Raw genomic sequence first — 13136 nt, 5'->3', positions numbered from 1 at the left:
GGAGCTGGACATGCTCCTCAGCATCCTCCCGGATGATGGAACCCCCCTGATAGTCCTTGGGGACTTCAACATTCACCTCCAAGGAACGCAGGCTGTCGACTTCTTGTCTCTCCTGACCTCCTTTGACCTGACGCTGCTGAGCACACCGGTGACCCACAAGGCAGGCAAACAGCTAGACCTCATCCTGACACGTAACTGTATCACTGACTTAACCTCTGTAATCCCACTGCACATTTCTGATCACTCCAATCCAATTTTCTGTCTCTCCGTCCAACTCCTCCTACCTCCCCTCGTAACTTTCCGGCGCAACCTCCGCTCCCTATCCCCCTCCCATTTCTCCTCTATTGTAACATCCTCCCTCCCTCCCATTGACGAGTTCTCGTCCCACCCCACTAACACTGCCACTGACACCCTGTTAACCACTTTAACTGCGTCACTTGACTCTCTGTCCCCTGTCAACCAGGCCTGCGCGATCTTCTCCCTCCTGCCCGTGGCTTACGGATGTTATTCGTGAAGAACGGTCCACCCTTCGAGCAGCTGAGAGGAGATGGCGCAAGTCCAAAGACAGTCTGGACCTTGATAAGTATCACTCCCTCTTTAAATCCTTCTCTTCTCACATAACTGATACCAAAACCCTCTACTTTCAGAACAAAATTAACTCTGCTTCAAACCCCCACAAACTTTTCTCTACCATCTCCACCCTTCTTAACCCACCTCCCCCCCCCCCTCCACCCTGACAGCAGACGACTTCTCCTCCTTCTTTGAGGAAAAAGTCGCCAACATTAGCAGTCGGTTCCCTAAACCCACCTTTCCTACCCCCTCACCCTCCATGACTGACCCAACTAACTATTACTAACTAACTAACTAACTAACTAACTAACTAACTAACTAACTAACTAACTAACTAACTAACTAACTAACTATTCTCTCTCATCGCCCCACCTCCTGTCCCCTTGATCCTATCCCCTCCACTCTCTTTCAAACCATCTCCCCCTCCATCATAACTTTTCTTCTCCATGTCCTAAACTCCTCTCTTACCTCCGGCACCTTTCCCTCTGCCTTCAAACAAGCCAGAGTTACCCCTCTGCTCAAAAAACCCTCCCTTAACCCTGCCGTCCTCCAGAACTACAGACCCGTATCATTGTTACCGTTCTTTAAAAAAAATATTTAATGTGCTGTATATAACCAACTGTTTAACTTTCCTTCTCAGAACAACCTGCTTGACCCCAACCAATCGGGCTTCAAGACCGGCCACTCCACAGAGACTGCCTTCCTTTCAGTCACCACTGCCCTCCAGTCTGCCAGAGCGGCTTCGAGGTAATCCGTCATCATTCTGCTGGACCTTTCTGCAACTTTTGATACGGTTAACCACCAGATAATGCTCAACAGACTTTCTGAGATGGGCATCACTGGCACTGCACTCCAGTGGATCTCATCCTACCTGTCGGGAAGATCCTACCATGTCTCCTGGGGAGGCAAACTGTCAGACCCTCGCCAGCTCTCCACTGGTGTCCCACAGGGCTCCGTCCTTGGACTCCTCCTCTTCTCTCTGTACACCACCTCACTTGGACCAATCATCACCTCCCATGGCTTCTCCTACCACTGCTACGCTGACGAAACGCAGCTGTATCTGTCATTCCCCCCGACCGATCCGGGGATCTCAGCTAGGATTGAGGCCTGCCTCACAGACATCTCCGCCTGGATGACCGAGCACCACCTCCAGCTGAAACTCGCCAAAACAGAACTTCTCATCATCCCGGCCAAACCCTCCATCTCCCACGACCTCTCAATCATCCTGGGATCTGCGACGGTGACCCCTTCATCCTCTGCCAGTAACCTCGGGGTTACCATGGATGATGAGCTCTCCCTCACGGCCCACATTGCTGCGGTCTCCCGGTCGTGTAGATTCACCCTCTACAACATCCGGAAGATCAGGAGATACTTGTCTGAGCACTCCACCCAGCTGCTTGTCCAAGCACTTGTCCTCTCCAAGTTGGACTACTGCAACCCGCTGCTCGCCGGCCTCCCAGCATGCACAACCCGCCCTCTTCAGAGGATTGAGAACGCAGCGGCACACCTGGTCTACAATCTACCCAGACGCTCCCACGTTACTCCGCTCCTCATTTCCCTCCACTGGCTACCCATCACTGCCCGCATCAGATTCAAGATCCTGGTACTGACCTTCCGAGCAGTGAACGGGACTGCACCCGACTACATCAAGTCTCTCCTGCAGCCTGACACCCCCACCCACCATCTACGGTCTTCTTCAGACAACCGCCTGCTGGTCCTACCGCTCAAGTCCGCCCGGTCCCAACACAAGCTCTTCTCCTGCCTGGCCCCCCAGTGGTGGAATCAACTCCCCACCTCCATCAGAGACACAGACTGTCTCTCCACCTTCAAGAGAAGGCTCAAGACGCACTTGTTCTGGGAGTACAACGGTACTTAGGAATAGTTTGCTGAACCCAATTCTAGTTTCCTCAAGGATCACAATGACTCTTGCTTAGAGACTTGCTGCTCTTGTTGGTTAGTGGTTACTGATTTAAACTGTTGTATTCGCTGCGAAATATTCTATTTTAGTTAATCTTATTTTTATTACTTTTGCTTGCTTTTTCTACAGGTACACTTGCACTTGAAGATTCATGTTGTTTAATTGTAACTTGCTTAACTACATGCTCTCATGGTTCTTCCCTTTGGCACTTATTTTTTGGTTGTTCACAATGTGTGCTTATTGTTTTGGATACCCGCAATGCTTTGGGGCTATCTTGTTGTCATCATCAGTGACCTATGCACTTTGTAAAGCTTTCTCTTGGAAGTCGCTTTGGATGTAATTTAAATGTACATTTGAAAATATGTCTGTGTGTACCAAATGAGGACACAAGTTTCATTTTGTGAACAGGTAAGAGATTTGATGGCAAAGAGTCATTCATATGGTGTGTTCCATTTTGAGAATTGTTTTCAATTTTGCACTACTGTGTGCTGTGAACGCTTGGTAGTGTGCAGCAAATGCTTATTGTGTGTACTGTTATGAATGGTATGTGTGTGTCATTTGAAAATATGGCTGTGTGTACCAAATGAGAACACGAGTTGCATTTTGTGAACAGGTGAGAGATTTGATGGCAGAGTCATCTTTCAAAGGGAGTGTCAGGTTTAGCATTTTGTGTGTGAGGTTTTCAGTTTTGTGTGTTCAGTTTTGAGAAAGACGTTATTGTCGTATTATCGTCATGGAGGCTGGTTTCCAGTTGACGACCTGGTCCAGCGTTGGTAGACCAACGACCAGGCAGGTCCTGACAGCTCAGACCCCCCACACCACAGGGGATGTGTGGGGGGGCAGAGAGGAGAACAGGGATTAGAGAATGCCAGGAGCAGCTAACAGTTTCAGTCGTAATAGAATGAGATCCCCACCGGTCAAGTGTGGACTAGTGCAGCAATTTAACAAAGCTAAGAGGGTATTTGATGCAGCCCCACACACCAAGACAGCGACAGCCCCCCTTGGTTGGAACATGAAATCTGTTCCGGGGGAAACAACTCTAAAATACTCTTGCCCCTGTACACCAACAGCTGCACCTCCAGTCATGAGCCCGTCAAACTCCTGAAGTTTGTGGATGACACCACCCTCATTGGGCTCATCTCTGGTGGGTATGAGTCTGACTATAGGTGGGAAGCTGACAACCTGGTGACCTGGTGCAGCCAGAACAACTTGGATCTCAATGCTCTTAAGACAGTGGAGATGGTTGTGGACTTTAGGAAGAAAACAGCCCCACTCACCCCATCACCCTGTGCAACGCCCGTCATGACCGTCCTTCCGCTTTCTGGGCACGATCCTCTCCCAGGACCTCAAGTGGGGAACTGAACATAAGCTCCCTCAACAAGAAAGCACAACAGAGGATTTACTTCCTGCAGAAGCTGAATAAGTTCAACCTGCCAAAGAATGATAGTGCACTTCTACTCAGCCATCATTGAGTCCATCCTCACCACATTCATCACTATCTGGTACGCTGCAGCCACTGCCAAGGACAAGAACTGACTACAGCGTATCCTCCGCGCTTCTGAGAAGGTGATCGGCTGAAATCTGACTTTCCTTGAGGACCTGTACACCTCTAGGACAATGAGGCGAGCAAAGAAAATTGTGGCCGACTACTCCAACCCTGGACACTCTGTTTCAGCCACTCCCCTCTGGCAGGAGGCCAGGACCAAAACCTTACGCCATAAGAACAGTTCCTTCCCTTCCGCTACTAGCCTTATCAACAAGGCCCCCAACTGACACTGAGGGCCTCATTTATCAAGCCGTTTGCGCCTGTTTCCAGGCATTAATTGTTCGCAAAAACGGATTTAACGATGCGGGCTATTTACAAACAGGGCGCACTTGGGGAAAATCGCAGATTGCCTACCACATGAGCGAGAACAGGCATGTCACGCTTTCAATATGCGTTCATGGGGAAAGTGGGAGGGTCGTGGGGAAAGTGGGAGTTCCACCCCAAAAAAAATGCGTAAAGTGCGCCTAATTATATATTCCGCGGTATTTACAGAGACTGCCAGTAAGAGTGCGCTTCTATTCTGCAGGGGAAATTCTCTGCCTCTTAAAAGCAGGTCTTAAACAGGAGCACATTTTCCTGTGTACAAATGTACGTACCTTATTCAATGGCAGCAGTGATCCAAGCAAGGCGAAGACATCGGGCAATTTTTTTTCGAGGGTGTGGATATTCTTCATGTTCGTATGCTTCATCTTTTGGTTACCCGCAGTGTTTTTGGGGCTATCGCGTTGTTTATAATCATTGACCTATGCCCTTTTGTAAAGCTCTCTTGGAAGTCGCTTTGGATAAAAGCGTCTGCTAAATGAATACATGTAAATGTTCTGCCCTGTAATATGTTCAAGTTTGCTGTTACTACATGCACGTCACTACATTTAAGCTTGCGCTTTTCTTTTTCCGGTAGGAAGATCCATGATAGGAGCCCATTGTTCTTTTAGAGGCGCGCAAATTACGCTTGAGGGCGGAGTATGAGCTGATTGCCTGATTGGTGTCAGATTTGTTAAATACTACGCAAAATGAGGAAGCATAACGGGCGCTCTTACCAAACTCGCCAAAATAGACGCAGCGTAAACTATGCTATTGTTAGTAAATGAGGCCCTGACTCTCTGTCACTTATCACATACTGCACTCTCAAATTGTTCGTTTTATTTTATATTTCATATTGTATAGTTCTGTCAGCATTTTTATATACATTTAAAAAAATGTATATTTATATTAAGGATAAGCATGCACACTCACTTGAAGGTTTTAAGATTCAATTTGTTTATTATATGTTAATTCTATGCACCTGCCCAACACAGCAAATTCCTTGTTTGTGAACACTTACTTGGCAAATACACACAACTCTGATTCTGGTCATAACATTGGCCTGATGTGCTGCAATGTCCTTTTTGGCCTTCAGCCAAAGTTGCACCATTTCTTTAACAGTGCACACCTAAGCACCCAGATAATTTACTGCATTCATTTTGTATTGTAGTAACATTGTATTTTATTCAGTCTGATTGTTTATTTCATTTGATCCACCTGACATGAATCCTTTCTTGGCCAAGTTTGATGTATTCTTTATTTCTTGTCTTGTAAGTTTTTTCTCTCCAAAATCCCTTATAATCTGTTATTTTCTTCTTTTGATTTGAAAAACTGTCACAAAGGGTCTTTCATGCATTTCAGCTCCTCCAGCTTCCTTCCTCTTGCGCTTCCTGAGGCAAATCCTGAATCCAGACAGAGACACAGACAAACCGTCGCTCAATCATTGTAGACGGATTAGAGTCACAACAGTTAGTTCCAAGTAAGCAATTTGACTGAATCTGAATTCATGAAAAAAATTATCAAGGCTGAAGGATAGACACTTCAGAAGTACAAAGGCCCTGAAGGAACCTGTGGAGAAAAAATAAAATAAACAACACTTTCTCGTTCAGGCAAGAAAATAATTTGAAAATAACTGGTTATTTGCACAAAATATATAGTAGTAAATATATAGATAGTATCAAGTTTACTTTCCATTTATATTTACATATATGGCTACTGCTCCTTTACATAACCCTTTATTAAACATGTGTTGTCAACGTTACAAATTGTGATGTGTGCGTATAAATAAAATAATGCCAGCATGTTTAACAAGTCCCATTTACCAAAACAGTTAGACCTAAATGTATCTCTGCTTTACTAAGGCCGATATTATCGCCTAGTGTTAGGCTTATAATATTTGTATAAATAGGCTATAAGTCAATAATAAAACAGTAGCAGACAAGTAAACGATACAAGTGTCTTGAATGAAGGCAATAAACATTTTACATTTACATTACATTCATTCATTCAGCAGACACTTTTATCCAAATCGACTTCCAAAAGAGAGCTTTACAAAGTGAATAGGTCACTGATAATAACAACAAGATAGCCCCAAAAACATTGAGGGTAGCCAAAACATGAAGCACATATTGTGAACAACCAAAATAGTGCCAAAGTGAAGAACCGTAAGAGCATGTAGTAAATAAAGCTTATGCTATCCACACACCGGAAACTGTAACGCGCCCAGACGAGAACATTTCTTTTTTTTCCTCTTTTCACAGGTCCCTTCAGGAGCTCCGTACAGAAGAGCCTGGACAGCTCCACAAGAAGTTGCAAGAGTATGAGTACTAAAAAATGAGTACTATAACAGAGTATAATTCACTGGGACTTTTAACTGTACATGTATCCCTTTGCTTTGCAGTATTCAGGGATGCCAACTCATCAGGGATGAAAAAGGTGACAAGCACCCCCTCGGGGGTCCGGGGCATGCTCCTCGGGGAATATATGTCCACATAATCAGTGAACACTGATTAATAAAATAAAAAAAAATATATATATCCAAAATACTCCTTTAGTATGTTTGTGTTTCAAACTGTGTTGACAGCAAACTTGTCATATTAGCCTCTTTTCCCAAATTACATTACAAGCTTATGTAATTTTTTTGAGGGCATAAGAGGGTAAGCAGATGCTAATGTTTATAGAGCTATCTCAATTCCAGCTAAGATACGGCCATAGAGTGACAACGTTTGCGTAGTTGTTTAAATTGTCTTGTTTCGAAGGGGTTTCTTTATTAGAGGCAAGTTTTGAAAATCTAGCAATTATATATCGAGATTGAAAGGATTCAAACCAAAATGTCCCACCCCTTCCCTTTAAAGCCACTCCTCTAAAACACATAAACATCTTGCCTGACTACTGACGGGAGGCAGACAGACAAGTAACCTGTCTAATCATTTCATGCAGTCTGAATGCCGCACAATCATTAGTGCTGGTCTGACCTTAATGATTGCTTGTTTTTATTAGTCCTGTGACGCTTTCATATCAAACTGATTATATTTTACTGTCAAACCTTTAGATTTATTGGCTGCTATAATAATGTGAACTTTATTTCTGCAAATATGTAAAAAATGCTTCTCACCAACATGACCTGCTCTTCCTACATTTTATGGGCAAGTTTGAGTCATAATTTAGTTATATATATAGGAATAAAACTTAATAAAATGTATACTGTATACTTTTTAATTTATGCAATTTTCTTGAATAATGAGTATACATTATTTATTTAAAAGATACAGGAATATCAGTTGTAAAATGTATACCCATGAAAACATGTCTTTCTACAAATATTTGGATATTTGATATTAGTTTAAACAGTGGGTTTGGATATGATATAGTTAAACAAACTACCCCAGCCGGGGCAACCACAAGCACACATACAAATTTCCCCAGAAATTGTACCCTCTCTAGTTCAGTAATCATTTAGTATTTAAGGTAAAGGCTTATCCTACGTATGTTTTTGTTTTCTAGAAGTATCTACACTTGGTTAGTGAGAATGTGCATTATTATTATAACACGAGTGATGAACAGTTAACAGTTGAAAGATGCTATATAGCGTGGAAGCATTTTGTGAATCGTTTGGTTGTAATTCTGTGTATTTTAAGTGAAACAGCTTTTCTACTGGAGTATACTTGTCTTCAAAAAAGAAAAGGATTACTTTGACCATTTTGTTTGAACGGCTACTTGTATTGCACACAATTTTAGGAGTTAACAGCAGTGAGTAGCCTGCTAGCTGTTTGTTAAAGGATGACAATTCATAATTGTGCAAACCCATGATAAGTAAAACACATGGACACATGTCAAAACATCAGAAGTTCTAACCATTCACAAGGCTCCAGACTGCGACCAAATGGTCGCATTTTGCGACCAGTTTCGGAGACAGTGCGAGCATTTTTTACAAACACTCGCACATGTGCAACCTACACCTTTTGAATTCATTGGGTGTGCACAATGTCAGCACACGTTAGCAACAACGCATAAATACGACGTTCTAGTCAGACAGCGATATCAGTGTTCCTTCTGTATTAGTACCGTAGCTAAAAGTCTAGGAAAGTTAAGGCTATTTTTCACTAGCTACCTATAAACCTAGCTAAAAGTCATGGAAAGTTTAGGCTATTTTTCGCTAGGTTCCTACGAACGTCGTAATCTGCCAGACAAGTGGGTTTCCCTTCGTTATTTTGGTGAGCAGTTTTACGAGCCCTTGTTACCTGGCGTCATGGAGCCAAGCAGCTAAATACTTATTTAGCACTAGCGTTGCTACTGTATCCCTGCCTGTGTTTGAGCTGTTGCGCTGTTATACTCAGCAAGTATCGTGGTGTGGTGTCAGAGGACTGATTGAAAAGTGCATCATACATTTAAGTCATTTAGCTAAGACTTGCATATACAGTACGTAATGTCACATTAAATAATGTATTTAAACTCAAGCTTATATAGTGTGTCGCTGTATATCAGTTGTAAAAATGACAGTTAAAAAAAACGGACCCATCTGCAACCGACTCAGGCACACCCCACAATTTCCCCAGAAATTGTCCCAGGGGCGATTCTAGGATCAGACCTTTAGGGGGGCTCAGCCCCCAATGAGAATGTGACATGATTACAGTGCCTTTCAAAAGTGCTAAACGTAAACCCCCTTGCTAATATAAATCCCTAATTTCACTGGATAACAATCGATACATTTATGTATTATTATGCAAAATATTGAATGAAAACATTAAGGATGTCCCTTTCTTCATTAACTACCAGCATCAAATGATAATAAACAATATATTTAAAAAATATATTATTTTTAGGGGTGCTGACATTAAATTTAGGGGTGCTTGAGCACTCCTAAAAGGGGTCTAAACCATTGCCACTAAATTGTACCCTCTCTAGTTACATTAATAAATGCATTGCAGGTCAATATAAGGTGTGCCCCTTCATGTTCTGCTTGAACTCCTAAAATTTTCAGTCAGGGGCTACTGTGCTCCTAGTAAAAAAAGTTAGTCCGGAGCCCTGATTCAGCAATCTAAGAGCTTAGGAAAAAACAATTGCTTAGAAAATGAAAATGTGTCACTATGTTATGCAATAGTAAAAAAGGGCGATATTACCAGCCACATTACACACACCTCACTACAAAGTAAAACAGAATGTGAGCTTGAAAGTGTAGCAAGTCCATTTGGTAGTCCCAAAATAGTTAAGAGTCCAAGACAAACATAAATATATAGTTCATAAAAATTGTTCTGTTAACTATATGATTATATATCCTACAAGGCAGAAATAACCTACACACCTCAGTGTATGTGTCCTCCAGCAGTAAATCACTGGATACAGCATTGAACTCCATTGTCTCCTCACCTTTTTCCATCTGCACTGACAGCCTATGATGAGAAAGCCATCATACACTGCACGACTGAATGGAACCACTTGTGTAATGCCTCTTGAACTGTGCCTTATTTATATTGTTTGGCAAGACTTGAAAATGACAGATGAACAAACTATTAGCCTCAATTGTATATGCAACAGCTGTTGGCTGAGTTGGTTAGCTCAGTGTTTAAAGAATGAATAATGTTGCAGCTTTTCAACACGATCAGTTGATAGTATGCCTGAATGCATTGACTTACATTGCAGGTCTGACAGAGGCTTGAAGATTCAGTCTCAGAGGTTTCAGATCCCGGCCCTGTGCTCGCTGGACTTTTCCTGAGACACAGGAAGCCACCTGAGGTATGTCAACATATAACAAAAGTAGGCTTATTGGTTGACATTTTGTATTTTTCTAGTCATAGGGCCTCAAATAGTCTACCACAAAAACATGATACAATATCAAAATGTTATCAAAATAAATTATTACATTGTGCGATACACTGACTTATGACTTAGGGAATGTTGGCATTGTGTGAACTTTTTAACATGTTTAATGCATTTTGGCCATATGTAAGGTTTTCCTTCATAGAATTGGTATTGATCCAAGTATCAACCTAAAAGACAAGCAGGCCTTTAAAGGTACCTTAAAGTCCAGACTCATAAATCCCAGCGCAAAGCCCACACAATCTGGGTTGCTATATGGTCCTGTAATAGTCAGAGGAGTGAAGGACACATGGATAGTGATACTACCACCTGCTGGAACCACCTAGAACAACAATTAGAACAGTGTCAGTTTGTTTAGCACAACATTTTGCATTGCAAACAGAAACTGAAAAGATTTGCTCAATTTCAAATAGAAGATGCTTTGAAAGTTTTAAATGCAAAAGATTTATATTTAAACATAACGTTTTGCATTAAAAATGAACGTATTATTCTGAGACCAACAAGGGTAAAAAGTTGCAATAAAATATAACATTATAAAGGTTAAAACAATATTTAAAAAAAACAATACCAAATATAGCTGCAAGCAGCGATGCGGGTTCCTCCGCAAAATGGAAAAATATTATAAAAATGTACATTGTAGAAGGTCAAGAGTTGGACAATAAGAGAGCAAAACGACTTCATGTTTGGCCAACAACAAGTTCAAGTCTTATTTGTCAGGTACACAGAAAAACACAAGGTCAGACTGGGCACTGAAATTCTTAAGACAAGACAACGCAAGCAGCTGGCATAACATAACATATAAGTACACAGAACATAATTTACATCTATAACAGCAGGCTGAATGGGGATTTGAACTCCTGAGCATAAGGTTACAAGTCAGTCTCTCTATCCTCTCTGCTACACACCAACTCTTGAGATTGTATGAATTAGGGCTGTCCCCGATTAAGATTTTCTTTGTTTGACCAAGACTCGACGAAAACGTCTGACAATCGACTAATCGAAATTTGAAACTTTTTTTCCCGGAAAAAAAAACGTACAGACATTTTCCCGATCTGACTCAATGGCTGCTGGACATTGCAGATTCAGCCGCTAATAGCCTACTAATAATAAGACTCATATCACCATTCCTGTTGTAACCGAATGTCGATGGTATTTAGTATCTCTTACAATGTACTACAAATTAAAAATATTGTTTGTTTAACATGCAAATCATCAGAGCGTGCTTATCACTGCATGAAAACTTGCAGCATGCTAATTTACGTATAAGCTGAGTGGGGAACGGTGCAACAGAGAAACATTATGTTTATGTGATTATGTGTCTTGGCCGGAGAAGATAATGTCATTCAATTTGGATGTGATTCTTATAATAGGCATTTTCATTTTTTAACCCAGCGCGTTTGCATGAGCAAAGTAGGGCTAGGCCAACTTACGTTTTTCAGGTGGTAGGCTACATCATATTCGACGTAGAACTATGAGAAAAAAAAAACGCATTCAACGTTTTTCGAGTCATCCGGTATTTTTTAAATGTAAATGTACCACACCACAGATTTCTTTGCCATTTTGACTTATAACACAGACAAAGTAGGCTATGGCAGAGTATGTAGTTCGGCAGCCAATTGTGCTTGTGCCTAGTGCAAAATACCAAACCAAAACAAAGAGCAGATTAACGAAAGGGAAAACAGTAACACCTTTTCTTTTAAATGATAAATTATAAAAAATCTTAGTCGATCAAGAGCATATCGACCAGAAAATCGACTATTCGACTGAGTAGGGACATCCCTAGTATGAATAGAAAGGGCAGAGTATTAGCTTTGGTCAGCTTTGGGACAAAGGTTAAGAAACAGTTGGCATTTCAAGGTGAAATTGCATGCAATTGTGCATGGTATTTCAGAATAATGCCATCCTGTTTAACTAAACAGATCATCAAAATTATGACAGGCCAAAATATAATGGCTGGATTCAAACCTACTACCTTATACTTTAAAGGTCAGCATCCCAGCCCATTGAGCTATTCTCTAGCTATTTGGTGAAGATTGGAAAACATGTGTAGGAGAGGTAGAGAAAAAACGTTTTTTAATTAATTCAAAATGGCGGCTGCATCAATTCGGCTATTATCACAAATTATTATGAGTCACATACGGGATGTCCCAAGATATCATGAGACAAAGGAATCACTTAATAAAGGCAAACAAATCAATAGTTATTGGCCAAAACACATTTTTGCTTCCTGTGGCCACGCCCAGTGATCACATGACACCAAATTGTGTGGTCATCTTCAGCAAGTTTGGTGTTGACATCTCAAAGATTTGATCCAATTTCCTGTTTGGTTGCTTTGTTGCTGATTTTGATTGGCTGTACCGGACAAATGGTTTTGAAAATCAAATATAAAAGTAATACTTGAATGAGGGTTGCTCTGACAATGATGTGTGCCAATTCTGGGGAAGATTGGAAAAATATTGTAGGAAGAATAGGCTTTCAAAGGTTTTTGATAAAACCGGAAATTGCAGAAAAAATATATATAACCAGAAATTGACGCCATGGTGTGCGTTGAACTCGGCTTGATCCAGGGAATCCAATAGTACCTCATTTTTGAAAATCGGTCATACGGTTCAAAGTTGCGTGTGTAAACACAAGTCCAACTTTGACCCATTGGTGGCGCTAGAGTGGTCTAATGGGAGACATGAAACTTGTTGTAGGTATAGAAGGAACTGTCCTTAATGAGTGTGCCAAATTTCACAAAAAGTTATCGAAGGGTTCTAGGGGCTGCCATTGACTCCCATGGACCTAGAAAAAAAATAATAGAACTAACAATAACTATAGGTTTCCTCCTTACGGAGGAATCTTAATAAGAATAAGAATACCAACAATAATAAAAGGTTCCCTCCTACCGGAAGAACCCTAATAATAATGGGCCTCATTCTCGAACGCAGTTAAGAAGAATTTAAGAATTTCTTCTGAATTGGATTTAGGAAAATATTTCGCATT

The 13136-nt window shown here is 41.4% G+C and overlaps 1 protein-coding gene and 1 long non-coding RNA gene across 9 annotated transcripts in view; one reads left to right on the top strand and one right to left on the bottom strand.

Annotated features, from left to right (window-relative positions):
* Nucleotides 1–2506: 2506 nt before the first annotated feature.
* Nucleotides 2507–7534, top strand: LOC146275346 (uncharacterized). The gene is made up of 3 exons (XR_014766302.1): nucleotides 2507–2523; nucleotides 6596–6652; nucleotides 6736–7534. It is a non-coding gene; the product is annotated as an uncharacterized LOC146275346 (long non-coding RNA).
* dlec1 (DLEC1 cilia and flagella associated protein) overlaps nucleotides 5277–13136 on the bottom strand; it is a 138827-nt gene continuing 130967 nt past the window's right edge. For 3 of the 8 annotated variants that reach the window (XM_084702956.1, XM_084702960.1, XM_084702963.1), the window contains 5 exons: nucleotides 10351–10473; nucleotides 9968–10062; nucleotides 9637–9724; nucleotides 6541–6624; nucleotides 5277–5737 (listed from right to left, as the gene is read on the bottom strand). In XM_084702956.1, coding sequence (XP_084559082.1) covers nucleotides 5693–5737; nucleotides 6541–6624; nucleotides 9637–9724; nucleotides 9968–10062; nucleotides 10351–10473 — 435 coding nt within the window. In that variant the 3' untranslated portion in view covers nucleotides 5277–5692. Of the gene's footprint in view, nucleotides 5738–5757; nucleotides 5904–6540; nucleotides 6625–9636; nucleotides 9819–9967; nucleotides 10063–10350; nucleotides 10474–13136 lie in introns of those variants that run through there. The other 5 variants (XM_084702957.1, XM_084702958.1, XM_084702961.1 and 2 more) reach the window with 5 other exon arrangements.

This window comes from Hypomesus nipponensis, chromosome 8 (genome assembly GCF_054491055.1).
Source record: "Hypomesus nipponensis isolate SF chromosome 8, ASM5449105v1, whole genome shotgun sequence".
Taxonomy (NCBI): Eukaryota; Metazoa; Chordata; class Actinopteri; order Osmeriformes; family Osmeridae; genus Hypomesus; species Hypomesus nipponensis.
The sequence above is the reverse complement of the archived record's forward strand: the minus strand, read 5'-3'. Positions and strand labels throughout refer to the sequence as shown.